The sequence below is a fragment of the Crassostrea angulata genome, chromosome 9, assembly GCF_025612915.1.
Source record: "Crassostrea angulata isolate pt1a10 chromosome 9, ASM2561291v2, whole genome shotgun sequence".
NCBI classification, from domain to species: domain Eukaryota; kingdom Metazoa; phylum Mollusca; class Bivalvia; order Ostreida; family Ostreidae; genus Magallana; species Magallana angulata.
This window is the reverse complement of record NC_069119.1, coordinates 6,561,924-6,586,567: the sequence shown is the minus strand read 5'-3', so window position 1 is coordinate 6,586,567 and position 24,644 is coordinate 6,561,924. Positions and strand designations below refer to the sequence as shown.

At 33.2% G+C, this 24,644-nt stretch overlaps 1 protein-coding gene across 8 annotated transcripts in view; it reads left to right on the top strand.

Moving 5' to 3' along the window:
• Positions 1–24,644, top strand: part of LOC128162679 (uncharacterized) — a 36,343-nt gene extending 11,699 nt beyond the window's left edge. For 3 of the 8 annotated variants that reach the window (XM_052825934.1, XM_052825933.1, XM_052825935.1), the window contains 5 exons: positions 367–421; positions 22,124–22,189; positions 23,265–23,600; positions 23,866–24,030; positions 24,201–24,644. In XM_052825934.1, the coding sequence (XP_052681894.1) occupies positions 22,138–22,189; positions 23,265–23,600; positions 23,866–24,030; positions 24,201–24,406 (759 nt within the window). In that variant the 5' untranslated portion in view covers positions 367–421; positions 22,124–22,137 and the 3' untranslated portion in view covers positions 24,407–24,644. Of the gene's footprint in view, positions 1–366; positions 422–16,337; positions 16,411–20,325; positions 20,450–20,506; positions 20,778–22,123; positions 22,190–23,264; positions 23,601–23,865; positions 24,031–24,200 lie in introns of those variants that run through there. The other 5 variants (XM_052825936.1, XM_052825937.1, XM_052825940.1 and 2 more) reach the window with 5 other exon arrangements.

The following is a 24,644-nucleotide window of genomic DNA, read 5'->3' as shown; positions in this document are numbered from 1 at the left end:
GGGTTAAGCCATCTTTAAGCCACCTTTAAGCATCTTTAAGTGGCATTTACGCTTTATGTTGTCTTTACACCATCTTTAAACAAAGCACTTAATACAAATACAAAGATATTTTGCAGTAGTCATTTTAATTGAGATTTACATCAGTTACCTCCCAAACGTGCATATAAGCTACATTAGATTAGATTAGATAAGGTTTAATTTGTGACCGATAAGGTGGTGTGACCTTCTACTCTAAATACCCCAAATCGGCGTGTTTAAATACCTATACAGGACAGACAGGGTCCTTTAAATGTCTAGAGACCCAATTAAATTAAACATGATACCTTTTTCAAAATATTTGAACAAACTGTTTCTTTACTTATTTAGAAAGATAGAGCAGTTATGCCTTTGGAAAGCAATCATTGAGAATTTCACTGAACAGGTATTATCTTTGTTTTTATCGCTCTAAAGTCGTTTGATTCATTACATTAAATTGCTTGAATGTAAATTTAAGATACTATGAAATTCAAGAAAGTTTATCCTAAGGACGTTGTTTACTTGGGGTTTGAGTTCTCAAATTCGGATTGCTATAAAGTTCAATGTCATGAGTAGAATTTGTTCAAAACCCAAAAGAGTATTTATGACATAAATAAGTTTCGACATAGCATTTGATAGTTGTACTATATTATGGAATTAGGCTAAAAGAAAGTTCGACTTTAAGGAAGGTGTCTTTTCTGGTTTTTAACTTGTCAAACGTAAATTTGATTATTTATTCTTTAAATCAAGATGAAAGGAAATTATAACAGTATATTTTTCTTTTTTTTTTAATATCATATAATTTGGCAAAGAAAAAGTAATCAATGTTTAGAATCTAACAAAGACTATATTTTTGGCGGAACATTGGCGTAGGAAAATATCACATGTTTCACAATTCAGAATGGCTGCAGATTAATTAGTCTATTTTAGCATTCTAAAAACAATAACATCAATGTTGGATTTTTTTTACTAATGTGAACTAATGATATAATACTTAGGTTTCAGGATATGTTTTTTAAATATAATTTGCCTATCAAATTACATTTTTATAAGCTTTTTAAAGCGCCCATTCTATACATTGATTTTTGTGAAAAAATCACTAAATCAGTTTTCTCTCTTATTAAATGGTCAATAAATTAGCATAAAAAATAATAAAAATTTCTTCAGAATTTAGGAAAATTAGAGAAAATGCAGGCTAAGCAATGTCAGTTTTAGTATAGATCTTTATTCCAATTAAGTAGCATAGGCTGAAGGACATTCTGATATTCTATCATTTCATTGAAGAATAGAACTTTCAAATCTCAAACAAATGTCTACATAACTGCAAAAAGCTAGGTTTCTTTTTATCATCCTTTACGTTGAGGAAAAAGGTAGTGAATTGACCTGACCTTTATGCAAAAACAAAAAAGTCAAATTTGATTAAACTGATAAAATCATTTGGTAATATGGTTCGTTTGATTGTGTCAAAATTTCGTGAATTTCTTATTATAAGAAGTATGTTTTATAACGAGAAGACTCCTTCCTTAAAGGGGCATGGTCACGATTTTGGTCAAATTTTTTTTTTCGATTTTAATGTTTAAAATGCTTCAGTAAGGCATTTTTAATGGGCAACTAAAATTTGAGTGTCATTTGTTGAGTTATAAGCGAGTTACAGAGCTTACATCTCTTCGCTATGTAAACAAAGCTTTTGTTTACATTTTGAATGTTGAAGTGAAAATTCCAGTTTTAAATGAACGTGTTAATCGTTAGATACTGTTTATATGCTTAAAATGAATCAGAATATAGACAAACCAACTTGAAAAAGATTTGTTACTGATATATTGAATCTATGTAAACAAAAACAGGGCACGAGCCTTGTTTACATGACGAAGAATTGTGAGCCCTGTATCTTGCTTAAAACTCATCGATGGGCACCAAAATTTCATTTGCATTAGAAATGCATCCATAAAGCATTGTAAATAATAAAAACAGGAAAATAAAATATGACCAAAATCGTGACCATGCCCCTGAAGCAAAATAGAGGAAATTTGGACTAAATTTTTGCTGATTTTATTTTTCGCTGAAATATTTTTGCTGTAATATTCAAAATGAAGATTTTATTTGTTAGTCAACATAATTTTGCATAAATTACGTTGGTTTTATCTCCCTTTTTATTTAGATAACCGTATGGCATACACTATAAAAGTATTTCAAAAATGCTTAAAAACGATAAAAGACACACTATCTAAAAAAATTTATTACTGACCTCATATAAATTTTATGCCAGCAAAATAAAGTCAATATACTGAGTTTAATACAATAAATGTTTTAGTATCATCATCATCATTCAGTTTTTTGTTAAATTGAATCAGAAATGGGTAAGGATTAATTCACAATTAAGAAAATCTCAATTATAGTGGAAAAGTTTCGGGATTTTTCTGAATTTTTCATGAAACATTCAATAGCCATTAACTCAAAAAGAAAATCATTGACCCCCTGTTTTAAAAACAAAAACACCCCACTTACTTGAAAGGTCTATAACACACAAGAGACGGTTTTTCATTATCATCAGTGGATTTTTGTTTTCATTCTGAGAAAACGTACCCCTTATAGACATGATAAAAGTTTGCACAAATACATTGATAAAGTAATCTGTCCTTCTTAAAGCTTATATGAATTTATAACTTTTCCTTTTATGAATTACTACCGACATAATCGTGTTTGATTTCTATTGTTCTGATCATCGCTAAACATCCCCTATATAAGGCCGAAAGCACCACAGTTTTGATTATTTAAAACAAAAATTTATAAAGATGAAATAGGTCCTACTTTGCGACATTTTATACGAACAATTTCAAAGGGGTTAAACTGTGTCACGGTATTTAAAAGTTAGAAAACGGTTTCTGTGTCACCTGTGGGATAAAAATCATGCACATGTACTGGGTCTCGCTCCTTTAATAGAAATGTTTTACGATGAAAATCATTTATATACATATTATTATAGATAATGTGTAACTACTCTGAATACATTTTTAAAGAAAAAACCTAAAGTCAATTTCATGTCCATTGTCCACTCTAACATTAAGAAGATCAACTGAAAAATATCACAACAGAATCTATAACAAACTTACTGCATCCATGCTGTGGCGTCGGAAGCAAATTGAAGTGGGGGAGGGGGGGGGGGCTAGACTATTCATCGGAAATCTCGACACAAAAAACCCCTGATTCCCAAATTCCAAAAATCAAGTACTAGTAAATCCTTATCCGTGGGGAGGGGGGGGGGGGTGACGGGAGATACCTGAAAATAAAAAAAAACAAAACAAATTAAATATTAAACAAATGTCTTCCCAAATCATGAAACTCCTAATTTCCTAATCTGTTAGGCCGTGGGGGTTTGGGTTGGGGGGGGGGGGTAGTATAATCTCCAATTCTCAATATCACTATCTCTACTCTTAGACACTATCCCTTTTGATGAGGACATCAATATTTTATTCCACGGAGATACATATTTTTCTTTAAACCGCAAGGATATTTTTTTAGGCAGTTTACAAAAATATTTCTGCATTAAACCGCTTTGTAACATAGCAATTTTATCACAAATTTTTCACCTTGCACCTACATGTTGTATTTTCTTCCTCAACGCAATTTTTGTAAGATTAGTCTTTAATTTTTCATAAATGTGCTTACAGAGAAATCGTTACTTGGACATATCGGATTTACTTAAGTGTTTACTTGTTACCAAATCCTTGCTTAATTACATGTATAATTATTATAAACTATATATTATATACATATAAAAGTATTGTACGAGGGAATAAGTCTTTGAGAATAATGAGGTGATCAAATACTGTCGGGAATAAACACATACTTTTTTTTTTAGCAATATTGCATGCACATTATGAAGAGAGAGAGAGAGAGAGAGAGAGAGAGAGAGAGAGAGAGATTATTACAACATTATCACTTTCATTACTTTTTGAAACACTGCACCGCTAGTCAATTAAAACACGCTTTTAATTATAGGAAGACGCATCATCTAAATAATTCCATTTGTCTTTTCACACCTTATATCTACCACAGCTACGTATGTACACTATATTGTCAAGCTGACGTATATTCTCTATTACGGTAATCCACATATGCGACCTTTTATTATTTATCTTAAACTAGTGATAAATATACCTAGAGACGTATAAATTATTTAAAACATATTATCATAAGTTTCTGATCTACTGAAAATAAACAAAACACAAGCTAAAAAGACAATCTTAGTTACGAAGACCACTATAGAGCGGATACATTATTTTTTGTGATCGGCTTCGGCCGATCACTGTTGTGACCATATGAGGCATCCGGCAAATGCTTCCACGTGCGCACACATTCCGCTTGCTTTAATAGTTCTTTTAAAAACTTGAAGTTTGGTTTAGTATTTATATAATATTTTACTCAGTTTTATTTCAATTCATTTACCTTAAGAGATGCAAACATACATAAAATTCAGTTCGACCTGTAAATTCAAGAATGCACATCTTGTCTCACGCGTAAGAAATTCGATCGAAAGATTCATTCAGTAATGCAGTTGACCTCAATGAACTGACCTCAATCATAAGAGGATGCTCCATGAACAGACCTCGATCTATTGATGTTGCATAATAGTAGCTAGGAAGACGGCTTGATTTATAAACAAGGTTACGTTATAATGCGACCGCAATAGCAAGTTATGATGGCATTCAATGTTTTTTAGTCGCATTAAATTGTTTTAATACAACTCTTTTTTTGTATACGTGTTAATGCTCTTTGAAGAGCCCTACTCAGTATTCTGAAGAAGAAGAAGATACATTAACATTTAATAATAACGTGAAAAATATAGAACTAGACAAGGAGTTTACAAGCGGCTTTCCCCAAATTTATTTCAAAATTAAATTTGTTGACAGTTTATAATGATGAAATTATAGTGTACAGATTCAAAATATTTTAATTTTGTAAAAATACAGTACTTTTTAGATTATTTTACATCAAACTGCTCATGTTGATTGCTTCTGGCTATCAATATATCATTATTGCCTATCATTCCCTTAAAAGGAATACTTGTTTTCTTTCTTAGCTCAGTGGTGCATTCTGATTAGCACAGGTGTGAATGCCTGCAGGGCTTCATTTACCTGTGTTTACCTGTTGTGAAACCCTCTGCTAACACATACATTGTATACACCGGAAGAGATTTAAAAACAAAGGGACTACATCAGGTGTGTGTACATTATCGACAAAATACTCCTGGTATTCTTTTTTTCAGATTCTTAAACATTTGAATCTAACATCATTTGACATCTAACCCGCTATCATTATTTGATATTCCACAAAGTAATTTAATAAAATAATACGGTCATATATGTACCATACGCAAAAGGCCTACAGGATTATGTAAACAAAGACATCTTTAAGATAAAAGTACGTTAGCAAAAAAGAATAGCAAAAAAGAATAATTAATTTTAGAGAAACTGTGATAAACGATTACGGGTAGGACCTTATCTTATAGGGGAAAGCCGGACCTTTAATGTCAACATTTAAGGTCCGGCCGGACCATTTTCCGGGGCGGACCTTAAATTATACGACACCGGTCACACCCACCGTGTGCTCTTTGTCGTAATCGAGAAAAACGGTAAAGTCCGTACTCAAATAGGTGATTAGTTAAGTCTAACAACTAGTATGAAAAGTCAGCATGCGACCTAGTGGAAGATTGTATTTGCGGACAAGGTTGTTGTATCGCCCATAGAACGGAACAAACGTAGGGTATGGGTGTCCGAGGGAAGACCCCGCGGGATGGAATTTAAGCCATACCGAGAGTACAAGCGGGCAAAGCGACAATTTCGAAATGCTCTTAATGAGGAACACGAAAAATATATGCGAAAAGTATACAGTGACATTGACAAAGCCGCAGAAATTGACGTCCGTCTGTTTTGGAAATTAACCAAACGCATAAAGCCAAGGAGATCCCGAATCTACCCAGAAATCCGCGACGAAGAAGGAGTTACTCATACAGACCCACAAGGTGTCGCAGAAACGTTCGCTTCGTTCTATAGGAAACTATATACTCCGTTGGAGGACGATAGTTTCGATCACGCATTCAAAAACACGATTAGTGATAAGTACCAACATCTTACGACTGAATGTGAAGAGGATCCGGGGTATATACCAGGGGGTCAACTTACAACAGCAGAAATAACGTCAGCCTTAAATACACTCAAATTACGTAAAGCACCCGGTGACGACTCTGTAACCAATGGACACATAATTCATGGTGGTGCATCACTTATCGCTTGTATTTTGAAGCTGTTTAATGCTATTGTGCAATATAACTATATCCCTCTCTGTTGGAAACGTGGTCTTATAGTTCCATTACATAAAGGAGGAAACAAGTCTAAAGATTCCTGCAACAGCTACAGACCAATAGCTTTATTACCATCCCTCTTTAAACTTTTTGAAAAGGTTGTGTACAATCGAATCAATCAACAATTTTTACAAACTAAAGATTTTCCACATTCTCAACAACAGGGTTTTCAGAAGGAACTAGGTTGTCTGACAACGTCATTTAATCTCCAAGAGACAATAATACATAATTTAGAACAAGGAAGCAATGTATTCGTATGTTTTCTTGACACCAGCAAGGCATTTGACACGGTGTGGAGGCCTGGACTAATGTTTAAACTATATGAACTTGGTATTAATGGCAAATTATGGTCTCTCATTAACAAATGCCACCAAAACACCCTAAGCTCAATTGTCGTAAATCAAACTCGTTCAGAGTGGTTTCCGGTACAACAAGTTGTTCGACAGGGTGGCGTGCTATCAACGTTCCTTTATCTTGTCTACATAAATGATCTCATCCATGCCATACAGTCCGGTAGTCCAAACACAGGTCTGAAAACCTGACCTCAACTTTATTTATTTTACAACGATTGATAAGCAAGTTCTACAACTTATATTAGTATCTCTCGTTGGCACGGATGTTAGCGCGAGGGGGTCATTGGTGTGGGAAGAAGCCGGAGTACCCGGAGAGAACCCACGTGTCCAAGCGGGCGACCACCATACCCTATCACATACCACCACTGTCGATCAAGGGGATCGAACTCGGGTCGCAGCGGTGACAAGCGAGTGCATTGTCCACTACGCTACTTGGACACCTAAGGCAAACACAGGTATACTCAATATACCTAGCAGCTGCACTTCTTTAGCAGATGACTTGGCTCTAATTGGTATCTCTCCGCTTGCGCTACAAACACTGTTAAATATTGCATACAACTATTCCTGCAAGTGGCGATTTACATTTGATGCGTCTAAATCATGTGTTCTACAGTTTCGCGCTAAAAAAGCTAAGCTAGATAACACAAACTGGCATTTAGGTCCTGCAAAAGTGTCTTGTGAACAATCTTACAACCATCTAGGAATCGTAATCAACCACAAGTGTAAACTTTCGGATAGAATAAACGAAGCATGCAACAAAGGACGAAAATCCTACTTTGAATTATCCGATCTTGGCACACCATTTCTTAACCCTAATACGTTATCCCATCTATACAAAAAAATTGTACTCCCATCAGTGCTTTATGGATGCGAACTTTGGTGCAACTTGTCTCTAACAGACAAAAACAAACTAAACGCATTTCAACACTTTGTCTGTAAGAACTCGCTGGATTTACCAAAACTGTGCAGATCAGACATGTGCGAATCCTTTTTTGATGTCTTACCTATCAACACAGAGATTGACGTTCGGAAGCTTTTATTCTTTGGGAGACTTTGTCGTTTAGACCCAAAAACGTTAACAAAAAGGATATTTCTAACGAGATTATTTTCTTACTTACACGATCTTTCCGTAAATCAGTTTGGCTTTATTCCTGATATTATAAAGGTTCTCCAGTCTTACAACCTTACAGTTTACTTGTGGGATTTTCTAAAAGACGGAACCTTTCCCGAGAAACCTTGCTGGAAGAAAATTGTCCGCAACAATGTTACTACTTCTCACCTTTCTCAACGAAAAGCGCGGATGTCTCATGACCCTGACTTCCTAGTTTTCACAGAAATTTTCAGAGAGTCAAAACCCTCCTCGATTTGGAATATACCTGAAAACTATTCGGAAATCAAACTCTGCAAGTTCATCTGTAAACTCTGCACAAGTGTAAGTTTCAATGGAAATCCCTATTCATGTATTCTGTGCGGTAAATCCTTTGTCGACGTGTTTCAACATTCTTCTTGTGTCTGCCCAGCTACTGTGGTAATACGTGAAAATTGGTGGAACATAATAACAAACTGTTTCAGCATAGAATTATGCGCGAATTATGTGGTCTTTCTGAAAACGACCTGTTCCATGTACTTCTCGGGCGTCGTACAAATCATGAATCGGACAATAAATCATACCACATTCTGAACTTCAAACTTGTTCGGGCGACAGCGGCAGCATACTTCCGATCCATAACAGTTGCCACTTCCACTAATACCTGATCCACTTCAAGGCTATTACCCCTATGTTTTCATTTTCATGTATGTGTACATGTAATGTGTGTGTGTGTGTGTGTGTGTGTGTGTGTGTGTGTGTGTGTGTGTGTGTGTGTGTGTGTGTGTGTGTGTGTGTGTGTGTGTGTGTGTGTGTGTGCACATATATAAATTGATTGTATATAATCATATGCTAGTTGTATGTTATCAAATCTCTTAACAGAGGAAATAAAGTATGATTGATTGATTGATTGGGTAGGACCTTTTCTTATAGGGGAAAGCCGGACCTTTAATGTCAACATTTAAGGTCCGGCCGGACCATTTTCCGGGGCGGACCTTAAATTATACGACACCGGTCACACGCACCGTGTGCTCTTTGTCGTAATCGAGAAAAACGGTAAAGTCCGTACTCAAATAGGTGATTAGTTAAGTTTGACAACTAGTATGAAAAGTCAGCATGCGACCTAGTGGAAGATTGTATTTGCGGACAAGGTCGTTGTATCGCCCATAGAACTTACGAAAATATAAATTCAAACGAAACTGTTGATAGTCCTGTTTTATCAACTTATTTGTCAGTAGCTTGCCTCGCCTTAGAAACTGTTCATACAAAGAGCATGCAAATGCGTATCGAATTAACTTAGAGACAAAACACCATACGCAGGTGATAAAGGTATATATAGCTTCATAAGGAAGTTGACTATAGAAAAATTAAAGTCATCCAGTTTATCATAAAGTTTCGTTGTTAAATAACCATCAATGTCCATGTCCAGTAAAATATCCAAATATGAAACAGATGACACAGACTCTTTGGTATCTTTTATTTCAAGTTCACTGGGATATATATCGAGTCGACGTAGGTATGGAAATAACAATTGTTAATTGATAATACGTCGTGTCGATATAACTGAATGTTGGGTGTTGAAAGTCTCAGCGAGTAAATTTTTTTTCACGTTTCAAGTTTTTGAATACATTTTGCTTCATATGATAACAAAAATAGATCAGCTAACAATGGACAATCATGATACCCATGGAAATTCCAACAGATTGTTGGAAGACCTGAAAATATTCAGATTTTAAATAGCCCAGATAATTTTTGTAGGCTGTATATTCTTACGACTGAGTTCAAAAAGCTAGTTTTTCGACACTATAAACAAAGAAAAAAAAAATGAATTCGCAGTCATTGATTACGTAAGCACACTTATTACGGTAACAACAGTAGTCTTAGGAATCAAGAGCATTCTATTTAATCTAAATATCAACCGGTTGTTGCATAAACTCTTTTAAATTCTTTTTTTTAAAATGAACAATATCATTTGTTTGTATAAGATATTACTAAAATTAGAAGAATTAAATCTTAACGTATTTTGCCACCAAAAGAAATGTTTCCACTTCTCATACACAATGCATCGTAGAGTTCTATATATGAATCGAAATTTTCGGAAAAGCCCGAAAATGTGCATAAAAATTCAAACAAAACCAAGTAACTATTTTCCAAACAAAAATACATCTCTAATTATAGAAGTAACATTTTTGAAATTGACATTTGCTTATTATATTTCATGTTAATAAAGCATTACTACTTTGTTAATAGATTTGTTAATATATTGAAAACTCAATTGTAATGCATAAGTTTCTGAATTATAAAAAAAAGTAAAACAAGAAACAAAAAAACCCCACCCATTTATATTTTAAATAAATTTACTGCGCAAAACATTACAGATAACTTGAAAATGCTTTAAAGAAGGAAATTGTCCATGTTTTACTGATTGCATTTCCTTTATTCTCTTCATAAACACATTATATATTATACAAATATTGACTGGGGTTGAGGGCGACATTGATTATATTAGCCCCCGAGGGACGAAATATTGCCCGACGCGAAGCGGAGGGCAATATTTTCGTCCCAAGGGGGCTAATATAATCAATGTTGCCCGAAAGCTCAGTCAACATTTGTTTTGTTATATAAAGAAACAAACCAAAATTTAAGAAAGTAATTGAAAACAGATCGCTGTAATTTTTTCAGCTCAACAAAGAATTCACGAACTCAATTTTGTGCAAAGTTCATTTCCAAAATATCCTCAGCATCAAACATTTACTAGTGATATTCCACCGCCCGTAAGATTTAACATACAGATGTTCTACCTGATTTTACTTCACAGTAATTCGCAAATCTTTATCCGTTATTAGCAAACCCTCGCATTGCGCGTTCGTTGTTTACTTGCCTTGACTGACTGTCTATTATGACGTCACCTTGTTTTGGAGTCGCAAAGAGTTATTTACGTCATCGTTTACGAATCAACAAATCAAAAGCGATTAATTGAAATAGAGGGAATATTCTCTAGATATTATTCCTAGCCGGTCAATATTAAAAAAATATTGACCGGTCAATATTTTTCGGATGAGCTAATATTACAATTATTGACTATTCGTCTATATAGAGTTTTATTACATAATAAATACAGGTTTTTTGCACATGTGATACAGATGACATCACAAAATCCGTATCGGGCTCCGGACTGATACGGATCTGTATCACACCCCTTGCGGAACTCCTCTGCCTTTTTTCGCTTCGGCATTTTTTGCATGTTTACAGACGAAAAATAAAACATTTCCAGTTACAGTCGACATTTGTAAGTGCAGTTGAAAACTTCAAATGCTAGCAAATGTTTTAAAGCAGAAACCTGAAGAAATTCTTTTCTGTAGCTTCATGTTTGTTAAAACAAGAACTCATATTTTTATTTAATACATGTACAGACTACTTTGAAATATTATTTAAATTCAATTTGTTCAAGTTGATGCCTTTTTACATAATTTATTACTAATCATGTAATAAATATAATAATAAATACCCTTTTTCCATATCACAACCTGTATCAGCCCTCGACCAATATCATCCTTCAGGCCTTCGGCCCTCCGGCTGATATTGTAGTCTTGGGCTGATACAGGATGTGATATGGAAAAGGGTATGTATTAGTCTCTATATATAGTAAGAATATACTACTGAATATAACAAATATATATATATATATATATATATATATATATATATATATATATATATATATATATATATATATATATATATATATATATATATTGTTTACTGTTAGCGCTTTCAGCCATGTCGGCTCTTCAGACAGTTATACAGGTTTACAGTACAGGCAACGCGGATCCCGTATTGGCCCGCGTTACCGTCACGGTATTTTTATCGTTCCCGCAATACACCATCGCTGTTTTTGATCGCGGTATGGATTGCGACCGTGATGACACCGCGACGGTGTGATTTACCGTTATTCCTGCTGCTGCTTGTTGTTGTTACTGTACTGTATATTACAGGCAATGCAGGTCGCGTAAATCCACGTCAAATATGCGACTTCAGATTTAAGCATAACAGCTGCATTGTAATTAAATTGTGGTCCATATTATTATAAAATTAATAAATTATATTTATGAAATAGAATTTCATGAAATCGGAAACTACATTCGAATTACAACATAACATGATTATTACGCTGTTAAATTTTGTAATGTGAAAATATAAACACATATCTTTGTATTTGACGTGCTTATTTCAGTTATTATTTCTATTAGTTGATAATCCTGTTTTTATAACAATCTTAAAGTTAAATATTTTCATAAGATGAACTCGTATCAATGCAGAGCAATTTCATCTTCTCATTTTATAAGTTGACGCGCATAGCGCCGTAAACTGTCAATACATGACTTGTGTATGTTTTAAATTGAGAAATAAACAAATGTTGGGAATCAACTAACAAATCTATTTTTCCATTCAAAAATAAAATTATCATTCATATATAAAGTTGGTGCTGCGTTAAAGCACATGGAATCATAACGTGTATCAGTATGCGTTTCCTGTGTATACATATAAAGTTTAAGTCAAGATCATTTTCTGTGTATACATGTAGTGATTAACAAACTCAGGGTAGAAAACGACATGCCCTTGAGGGGAGGGTTTTCACACTTATTCACGACAAAAGAAAAAGTCTATATCGCGTACGGCTTCGTCTAATCGCACAACACCTTATAAGAGAGAGAGAGAGAGAGACACGTTTAGGCGTAATTTAACGTACACTTATGTGAAATATACTAATATCCAATACTAAATATTCATAAAATTAGTATTCATAAAAGAATATGGTACACTGTGATTGAATCCATCATGCAATTTCAGAGTTGAGTCCACGTGCTGCGCTGTCAATCAAATCTACCCGCTAGCTTTACCACGTGTTTCCTCCATGATAAAGTTTCGTTCTATTAGTTTTATTTTTAATCAAGAAAATAAGAAATATTTTTAACAGTTAAGTTTTTTTTACAATGTTCGTGATGCATGATATACTGTGTTTGGAAAGTTTAATTCGTTGTGTTTTTTCTCTATCTCTCGTTTAGTTTAAAATGGAGGTTTTTTGCGGGAAGGAACATCTTCAACACGTTTAGCGGTTAAAGAACGCAGTAAAATGAATCAATTATTTGATATCACTATTAGTAAAAATTTTTGATATGCATGTAGAATTCTTCTTGGTCAATCGTTACACAGATTATCTACCTGCCTCATTCCTGTGTATTCTGTGCGTTCAAGCGTAGAGTGATTTCCTGTCAGTGCGACGGTTTCACACCTTTGTGTAAAACAATTGGGACTAAAGTCAAATAAGTCAAATAAAGTTAACTTCGACAGTCATAAAGCGGTGGGGGGGGGGGGGGTCAGGTTACGATAACGTGAAACGGGTTTACATATTTGTAATGGCTTTATATTCAATAAGATTACATGTACATGCCCACATAAAATGATATCAATACATTTACTGAAATGTTTAAATGGTTTTTTTTATCGGCATGAAATGCAAAACTTTCAAAACATGTTCTTAATTTCTTTGAAATGTGAAAGAACATAAGCACGGTTTTACAACATTTCTAAGAGAGAGAGAGAGAGAGAGAGAGAGAGAGAGAGAGAGAGAGAGAGGCTCGGTCGCGAGCGAACGCTAACCTCCGTCACGGCGGGTAGCTGGTACACCGTCACGACACCATGACATGGGATACCCACAATATCTTTCGATTACATAATTTTATGCGACTCTGGGTATCTCTAAGGCTCCTTACTCTCTCAGTCAGACTGAGTCTTGAAGAACACATGGCTGATTGTCGTCGCAAACGTAACGCACTAGAAAGTGGGAATCTTCGCGCAATGACAAACGACGAGCCATACACGTACCTAAAGTAACGCAACACATATTCACTAAAACGTGAATTCACAAAAAATGTTCTTTACACGAAGAAGACCTTGTAAGAAATGAACGGAACGTGCTAAAAATACCGGGTTGATAATTTTATAGGAAGCCCTAATTTTTAATCACTTGCTCATCATAAGTTGACACGCATTGACTTCAACAACAAACAATACAAATGTAGGCGGAACAATTAATTGTTAAGAAAACACAATCACACTGCGTACACAATTACAATTTTATTGGCAATTAAAATCATTTCATGATAGTTTTTAATTTAACGACCTTCTTAAAATATGATAATGGATTCGAAAATATTTCATTTGCAATTGCTGCACGAGTATTAAATTAAATACTTTTATAATTTATTTAATAGCTATGAAATAAAAAAAATATAGTAAAAAAGACTCTTTAAATGAAATTGAAGATGCTATAAAGACTTTAAAACCAGGTAAAAGTCATGGACTGGATGGTATAATTAATGAATATTTCATTGAATTCAAGGATATTTTGGTACCTTTTGTACACACAATTTTTAATGCTATGTTTACAACAGGTCATTTTCCACATATACTGTGTGAGTCTCTCATTGTACCAATATATAAAAAGGATGGGACAACTGATCCTGCCAATTATAGAGGAATTAGTTTAATTAGTTGTATGACAAAACTTTTTACTTCAATTTTGAATAAGAGATTTATGTCATGGGTCGAGAGAAATGAAGTTATTACAGACGCACAGTTCGGGTTTAGACCATTTCATAGTACTGTTGATGCCATTTTTGCATTACAAACAATTGTGAACAAATATCTCTCGAAAAAATGTAGATTGTATTGCGGCTTCGTAGATTTCAAGCGTGCCTTTGACACAGTGGATAGGGTTAAAATGTGGAATAAAATTTCAATGTATGGAATCAGAGGTAAACCTCTGAAGATTTTACGTTCACTTTATAATAATATTAAGTCTTGTGTTTTATTAGATGGTAAGTTATCAGATTTTTTTGTGAATAATCTTGGTATTTTACAAGGGGAAATAATTTCCCCTCTCCTTTTTTCCCTTTATGTCAATGATTGCGAAATGGAATTTTTAAGCAATGCTATTTTTACTGATGTACGCAGACGACATGGTTATTTTTGCTCAGTATGCTGCTGACTTACAGTCAATGTTGAATACTTTAGAAAATTATACAGAGAAATGGTCGTTAACGGTTAATGTAAACAAAACAAAAATAATGGTTTTTAGAAATGGGGGAATTTTGCGAACAGAAGATGTGTGGTTTTATATGTGTGAACAAATTGAAGTAGTGAACAGTTCTTGTTATCTAGGACTTTTGTTGAATTACAATGGCAAATTTCATGTTACGCAGAAACAATTGTCATTACAATGTATGAAGGCGCTTTTTGCACTGAAAAGGAAATGTTGTAATATGAGTCTTAATTTTACTACGCTTTTGCCCTTTTTGACACTTATGTAGGAAGCATTGCTTACTACGGTTGTGAAGTCTGGGGCTTTCATTCTGCCCCAGATATAGAAAAAATTCATCTTAATTATTGCAAAAACATTCTTAATGTTAAAAGGGGCACATCTAATGCAGTTATTTATTGTGAATTGGGCAGAATGTCTCTGCAATGTATCAGAAAAATACGTATTTTAAGATACTGGATGAAACTTTTTCTCATCAAGAAATTGCATTTTGAATTCATGTTATGTTAATATATATAATGAAACTTTAGGTAAAAACAAATGTAAAAACTGGGCTGCAGAGATCAAGAATATGTTAACAAGTATTGGGCTAATGAACTCATGGGAAAACCAATTTTTTGAAAAGCCAGAAATTATTTTAACGATCGCTAAGCAACGTATTTTTGATAATTTTAAACAGTCTTTACTAGCTGACATAAATGCCTCTTCCAAATGTACAATCTATAGATATTTAGTTGATCATTTTACCTTGCAGTCATATCTAACAAAAAGAATTCCTTTACAATATAAGAAACTTATATGTAAATTTAGATTATCATCCCATTGTCTTACCATCGAAACTGGCAGATATAACAATGTTCCATTACAAAGACTTTTATGTCCTCTATGTACTTTAGATATAGAAGATGAATATCATTTTGTATTGAAATGTCCCTATTACTGTAACTTAAGAGAAAAATTCCTTAAGAAGTTTTATTATATTAAACCCTCTGTCTTTAAATTAATTCTATTATTGTCAACACAAAATGTAAAGGATTTGTGCAATTTAGGTAAATATATTAAGAACGCTTTTGTAATCAGAAAACTTCATGTATAAACTTGCCTTTTTCAAGTGACCAGTATATGTATTATAACATGGGTATATTAATTGTATATGTCTATGAGCTGTACAGCTGTTGACTAATAAACAATAGACTCCAAGTATTTCGATTATAATCTCCGTCAAAATCTGGTTAAATATCGTCATTAAATATAAAGAAACATGCAATTTATTTGTCATTCGGGGATATATTTTTACCGTGGCGGGGACAGGTAGATGATGAGTTTACCGTGACGGGAACGCGGTATACCTGTCTCACCCAGCGGATCACCTCGATGTGTTTATACACTGACGGGGCGCCTGTTCTGTAACTGTCTGAAGAGCCGACATGGCTGAAAGCGCTAACAGTAAACAATTTATTTAATTTGGACTGTCGCATTCTGTTTTATTTATGTAAGTATTTTTTGCTGTACCAAGGCTTTATATATATATATATATATATATATATATATATATATATATAAATTGTCAAATTTACGGGACAACCAGTCCCTTCTTCAGGACCAAAGGAGTAGCTTTAGATTTTGTTTTCTTTGTACTCATGTAATTTATTTTTTGGTCCTGAAGAAGGGACTGGTTGTCCCGAAAATTTGACAATTTCTATTGTTCGTGTCGTTAGCCATTTTTAGTGCTTTATATATTCAGTTTACGGCTTAGTATCTATATATTAGATCCGACACTTTAAAGATGTCTAGTGTTGTTGATTTTATCCAGTTCTTTATATATATATATATATATATATATATATATATAGAAAACACAGAGAAATTCACCTTGTTGGAGCTCCACCTCCGCCCCGGCCGGGGCTTGAACTCACGACCTCTGAAACCCATACTCCTAGCAGTGAGCGGCCACCGCGCTACCCACTGGGCCATCTAGGCAAGACAAAAATCTTGCTTTCGATGACGAAGGGAAACTAGCGCGCTGGTCGCTCACAACACGGTCGTTTTAGATACAGGTGGAATGCAGTTAAACGACAATTTGATAGGATCAGGACGATACACATTGCATATATATCTACATATAAAAAGCACAAACATTGCAATAACTCTCAAATTGACTAAAACCTGCCCATAGTGAATGATAAAGATATACATAAAGCACAGAGAAATTCACCTTGTTGGAGCTCCACCTATATATATATATATATATATATATATATATATATATATATATATATATATATATATATATATATATATATTCCAGTGGCAGTTAAAGAGCCATTGAAACCAATACGACCCAATGTTTGGTTTTTTTCGAATTCATGCCAGTTTTTTAAAGTAAATGGGACATTGGCTCCGTGAATCATTGATGGGTTTAGATAACACGTCTAAGGGCAAGGTATTTAGGTTTTGTAAAACTATGAAACACCGTAACTACCTGAGGAAAACATTGATGTAAAAATTTTACTTTTTTCTGTTGTATTTGACATAGATAACACTACGGTAAGAAACGAATTGATTTTGAAATACAGAGTTCAACTCAGATCATGGTCCACGAATTTAATATAAGTTATAGGATCATTCTTTGAATATCATAAGGTAATTAAATAAATACAATCAAGAGTGATCAAATATCTCATAAAGCCTTAAAGCTGAACACCGCTCGTAAATAGGCATTGTCCGCCATATTTCTCTTTAATCACTGCTGTCCCTACAACCCTTATATAAGGGACAGACCTCTAAACAGTTCAAAGTACTCAGCTGTGGAGGTCTCACCTGTGTGGACGTACATTTTGCCTCGCCGTGTTACCCGGTCGCGATGAAACTATCAAATTTTACGCACTTTTTGAAGCCAGGAGAATACTAACATCAAATAAATTGGTCAATGCATTATTTACGAACAGAAAATGAACATAAGATAAGAAAAAAATGCATAAAATCTAAAGACCACGAAAGGAATACTACATGTCGGCCACGAGGTTCAGGTGTGCAATCGGGTGTAACGAAATCGAAGGGTTTATATACCAGGTATCTGTGTGACGGTGCCTATTTACGAGCGGTGTTCAGCTTTAAAGACTCTATTAGATTTTATCACTCCCAACCGTATTTGATCATCTCGTTATACTCAAATGATTTTTATTCCTTAAATAATCATATTTTGGAAAATATATTATAATAGGATTCGTGGTTACCCCTTACTCATGAAATAACATCAAACTTAGTCTGATCAAAACATCAGTCTGTCAGTAATGTTCTATTTTTTCGTCTTAATTAGCCTTAAAATGAATTTTAAATGATCTTTTTAAAACTATTTCTATAATCAATAACATTAATCCAAAAGATTTTTCAGACACCATGGTACATTGTAAAAATAGAGTGCCATTAAATTCTGTTTATATCAATGTTGTGCTCAATATTTTCTTTTATTATGTTTTAAATGTTTCTATTTCATAAACTGTTACTGCGGTGTGCTGGTTGATTTTTGACTTAGACATATATTTTTTTTTTCATTTTGCATTGTATATTTATGGTTTTCATTATTAGTCACAAATTATCGTTTCGATGTAAAATGCACTGCAACCGTTACACTATATGCTGTTCCCTTTTGATGCATTATGGTATTTATAAGAATATGGTTCTTTGGTGTCCTCCCACTTAGCTAAAATTCTGAATTTTTTATGGGTGACTGATGTTAGCTAAGTGGGAATGGTGCACAGGTTAGGGTTTCAAAGAACAAAGGAAATTTATTACAGGTGAACTATAGTCTGTTCAATTATTGACCTTAAAAATAAAACTAACAGGCCATTTTTTAAGATTTTTGTTTAAAATTAAAAAAGATTAAATACATGTAATAGAAGTAAATGTTGATAATTAAAAGGGTTTGTTTTAATGATGGATAGTGGCTAAATTTTATTGTATGTAAAATTACTCAACATTCATTCTTTTGAGGAGAAGGAAAACAGACATGCTTGCATGAAAGTTTATTTTAAATACATGTACAATCATTGTCAAAAACAGACTCTGTTTAGCAGTTATAACTTATTTTGAATATCATATACATATTTAATGTTCTAGCATGTTGGTTATAATTTACTTTTTAGTGCAAATAGCCTGGGTGGATTGAAGCTTATCTTACCAATAGACAATGAACATAGAGTGAATTTAGAAGGTTTTTCATCTACTTATAAAACTATACATGCTGGAATAATTTTTATTTATTTAGATAATCTCAAATGTTTATGTATTACATAGTCTCTTTATACCATTGCGTAAAGTGGTTTTGAGATTGAAAATGAATCTGGGATACCACAAGGGTCAGTATCAGTGCTTGACCTTTTTTGTTTTTGATATGTATTAATGATATTGCTGATGGCATATTAAATAACATTAGATTATTTGCTGATGATACAATATCCCTGTTTGCCATTGTTGATAATGACATTATTACCCTTCTATGCCCCTTATTGTGGATCTTGAAAAAATAAAAATTATATGGTCCCAATTTTTGGCTGTTGATTCTAATAGTGGAAAAACAATTAATGTTCATTTTACAAGAAAGCAGAGAAATCATCACATCTTACATGTACAGCATACAATATGACTATCGTGGTGATTATATATTATATATATTAAAAAATCAATTCAAATGCTCATGTACATTTAGGAATACATTTTCAGGTTGATTGAACTTGGACTTATCAAATACTATTGTAACAAATATACATGAAAAGGCTTGCAAGAGACTGAATATATTACAATACTGAAACATATTATCAGAGACAGAAACTTGTTTATGAAAATTTATTTTGTTTTATGCTTCAAAAAGATCATGTGTGTATGATGGACTGGGCTGGGAACCTTTACATCTTAGAAAAGCACAACATAAACTACATATAATGTACATATATAAGATAGTTAATGGTATAGCATTTAATTAAATTTTATGGCAATTAAAGCGAACATTGGTTTGATTGAAGTTTCATATGATCTAGTAAAGCCATCAATTTCTGTGGTGTGTTGCTTATTTAATCAATCTTTGCCAGGCCTATTAAATTTATTTTATTTTTTTTATTTTTTCTAAAATTTATTTTATTTATTCAATTTATAAATATTAAACCTTTCAAAAACTGAAACAAATTAAATCTTGATTTTTATAACACTGAAATCCATATATATACAATATAAATCAATAATATATACAAGAAACTATATATCACAGGTGATTTTATACAGGTAGTTCACACCTAATAAAGACTATACTCAATGCTCACTCAGGTGTGAAAATCACAATTTTAGGTAGGTGGGTACAAGAATTTCAGAATTTTAGCTACGTGGGAATAAACCGGTTTTTTCCTTTCTGTAGTTTCCCCGATTACGACGAAGAGCACACGGCGGGTGTGAATGGTCAGCAGAGGATGCCCACTCCTCCATGACACCTGATTCTACCTCTAATTTTTGAAGATCTGTGTTTGCTCTGCTCCTGTTTTGTAATTTTCCTTTGGACTCTTGAATTTGACACTGTTGGTTATCACCTCATGCCATATATAGATTATATAAGAGCATTTAATAATGGTTCATCAAAAATCAACATAAATTTTTTAAGAAACTTTAACTATTACAGATAGCAGTCAATCAACTGTATTTACATTAATTACAAAGATTTTATTAAATTTCTCATGGATATATGAATTTTGACATTTTTTTGTCCTCCATATATAAAAGTTCTCGTCTTTAAACCATTTAGCATTATGAATAGAAATCAGTCATAGTTGCTTTGATTGTGGAAACATTATTAATGCTTGGCTTATGGAAAAGGTAAGACATGATTATCATTCTTCCGATCAAAGGGAACCTTTGTTTAATTCAAACAGAGCTTTGGAAATTTTAAGATAGCCAGAGGTTTGACAATCTTAAAAATAGGTATAGTCCACTAATGTATTATCCATAGGTGGTAATGTAAACATTGTGGTTCATACATGTATATGTATACACAGAAAATGATAGTGACTTAAACTTTATATGTATACACAGGAAACGCATACTGATAACACGTTATGATTCCATGTGCTTTAACGCAGCACCAACTTTATATATGAATGATAATTGTTTATTGAATGGAAAAATAGATTTGTTAGTTGATTCCCGACATTTGTTCATTTCTCAATTAAAACATACACATGTATTTGACAGTTTACGGCGCTATGCGTGTCAACTTATAAAATGAATAGATGAAATTGCTCTGCATTGATACGAGTTCATCTAATGAAAATATTTAATTTTAAGATTGTTATAAAAACAGGATTATCAACTAATAGAAATAATAACCGAAATAAGCACGTCAAATATAAAGATATGTGTTCTTATTTACACATCACAAAATTTAACAGCGTAAAAATCATGTTATGTTGTAATTCGAATGTAGTTTCCGATTTCATGAAATTTTATTTCATAAATATAATTTATTTATTTTATAATAATATGGACCACAATTTATTTACAATGTTATGCTTAAATCTGAAGTTGCATATTTGACGTGGATTTACGCGACCCACATTGCCTGTAATATACGGTACAGGTAAAGTAACAACAACAAGCAGCAGCAGGAATAACGGTAAATCACACCGTCGCGGTGTCATCACGGTCGCAATCCATACCGCGATCAAAAACCGCGATGGTGTATCGCGGGAACGATAAAAATACCGTGACGGTAACGCGGCCAATACGGGATCCGCGTTGCCTGTACTGTATTTCTGGTCCTAATTTTCATTCAACATCGAAGGGCTCCTTAAATGAAAGCTCATTTAATTTTTTCTCTTCTGTTAAAAATTTGTAGTGTGAAGTCAGATTCTTTTTTCGGCAAAATGCGTCACTCTGAAAATGAAAGCAAAAGTATTTAATTTCCCAGTTCTCACAACTTCTTAAGTGTCAATCAAAAAATTTAAAGTCTTTTCATCAAATGATAATCGACATTTGACACTTAAAATTACAAATCCTCTTTTCAGACATGTGTGAAGAATTTTGATATAAAATGTTACCATAAATATGTACACACATGCACTCTGCAGGTGTAGGAACTATTTTGCTTTAAGGCACTGATTAAAAAATTGAAACGAATATACTGTTATATTGATATGCTAATGAATATTTTCATCCATTTTCAGATCAAAGCTGAAGCATGCAGTTTGTGTTAAAACTCATCGCTGTATTTGTCATACTGGCAGAAAATGGTATTGTTCTTTCTCTTAAGGTGGTATGGGGCACCCATCGATATTAATGTGGATTAAAGTACAGAATAATTTAAACTTTCATCGGTTTAGAATTTTCAAATTTTACAATATTTAGTCAAAAACGACGTTTTGAAATTTTTGGAAAAATAAAAATTTTGAAAATCCCCACCGGGATTCGAACTCATAACTAACAGATTCGTAGAGATCTCTCTAACCCACTGCACCACGCTGTTAGGTAACAATTTTGGGGAACAAAATATTCATAAAATTCATAATATACGTCACAACATGAAGATTTCCCATACCATCTTAAATTCTGTATAAAATTCAAGAAAAAACGTTTTTATTCAGAGTAGCGTAGCACTTCGAATATGTTCGCCTTAACCCGATGGTTGATTAATTATCAATGTTTAATCAGTATTAATCTGATGAGAAATTCATAGCAATTACGTACTTTACTTAAATTATTTTTTAATTTTCAACAATTTTACGTAGACATTTGCAGACATATGAATGAATGGACGTGAAAAGAAACGTATAACATCCTTAATAATGTTTGTATAAAATGGTGTCTGGTAATTTCTCTCTATGAAAAAGCATTACAACAGTTTAAGTATTAATACAAGTTTCTTTGTTTCATAGTGATTTACAACAATGGTGATCTTGCATTACACGTGCAAATACATAAGTATGCAAGAATTAAAAACAAGATAGTGATATCAGACCGGTCGCAAACCATTTGTTTTACTGCACAAAAAATATTTGAAGTGAACAATTATCGAAATTTGTTACGTGTAAAGTCTACTCAGATATATATTTGAACAAAAACGTGTGCATCAGATTTTGAAAATGATTCAAATGTAAATAAACGCAATACTATTTATTTCGCAAATACATTTAAATTTAACTTTAACTAGTTTCTTCTCTCTCTCTCTCTCTCTCTCTCTCTCTCTCTCTCTCTCTCTCTCTCTCTCTCATTTCTTCTGCCTGTCTCTCTAAAAAATGCATTTCTTTGAAAACATTGAAAAGTTGCTCAACAACTTAAAACTAATATTGATTTTTTTTACTATTTTAGAAATCTATTCATCGATAGTATCAGAAACCCTAGAGGCTTGTCATGGATCAAATTTCTATGTCGATATTCTGCTAGACGCAACCACTAAAGAAATCAATGTCAACATTCCATCTCTGTACCAAAACAATATCATCCTTACATGCTCGATTCCCTTTGACAAGAAACCTAATTGCTTACCCGTCCCAATTGTTCAGTATAAATTTAATCAAACATCCAAGATTTTAACGTTTGATATGAAATACCATAACAAAGAACATGCTGAAAAAGCATTGTTTGTGAATTCAACACTACGCAACGGAACAACACATAGTAGGAAGATAATTCTTTTGCCATGCAGTAAGTAATATGTCTTAACGTATCGTTTTATGTACAAATAGATAAAATAATTCCAACGTATCGTATTGCAATTCAACTTAGAGTTTCGTTTTAAAATTATCTCAAAACGAAATAAAGTATGCTTTTTACAAGTGTTCTATAATTCATTATTTATCAACTTATCCTGTTCCTTGAAGTTGTTAAAATGTTGAAAGTCACAATAAAATACGTGTACTTATTAACTCAAACAAAATCAACCACTGCTGAATTATTTCTATTATTTTAGAAGCCGATTTTAAAGCAAAAGCCACCCATAACAACACATACGTGACAATCACGTGTGAAAACAGATCGTTTAATCAATCAAGTGGTATGCAAATCTTACAGGGAGACAACATCGTATCGCAGTGCCAATGGAACAAAACAACACCAAATTGCATTTCAGCCAAAGGTCTCTTTTTTATTGATGATTTTTATAAGGGTTCTCTGAGCTATTTCTTTCGTTGCCCTTTTCTTCCTTATTACAAGCTATCTCTTTCTTTCTATCTCTCTTTTTCTTTGTCTCGTCAACCTCTCTTCCAAAATTAAACCCAAGTAGGATTTAACATTGGATTATTTCAGGATTGGCCAACGGAATTCAAATGACCACAGAACACGACCCAAAGATCAAGTACAGCTGTGGAATGGATGGTCAATTTGTCCAACTTAATTATACTGAAGAATCCACTGTATTACCAGAATCACTCTCGTATTCTTCTAGACTTTCTGAACCACAACAAATATTGATGCTTACATGTATTCTTCTGACTTGCGCACTCTATTACTAAAGAAGACTCAAAGAATGCCAGCACAAGTCAACCGTGGGGCTTAATTGGATTTGATCAACCTGACCGTATTTGATAACCTCATAACACTCAAAGAATGAAACCCTTTTTCTCAAATATTATGGATGACGTTAGTGTTGATGATTCTGGTCGTTTACAACTTTTGTCCATGGAACTACAACATTGTCTTGTATGTGGTTTACTGACCGCTAGTTCTTACAAATAAAAATATTCGTTTGTA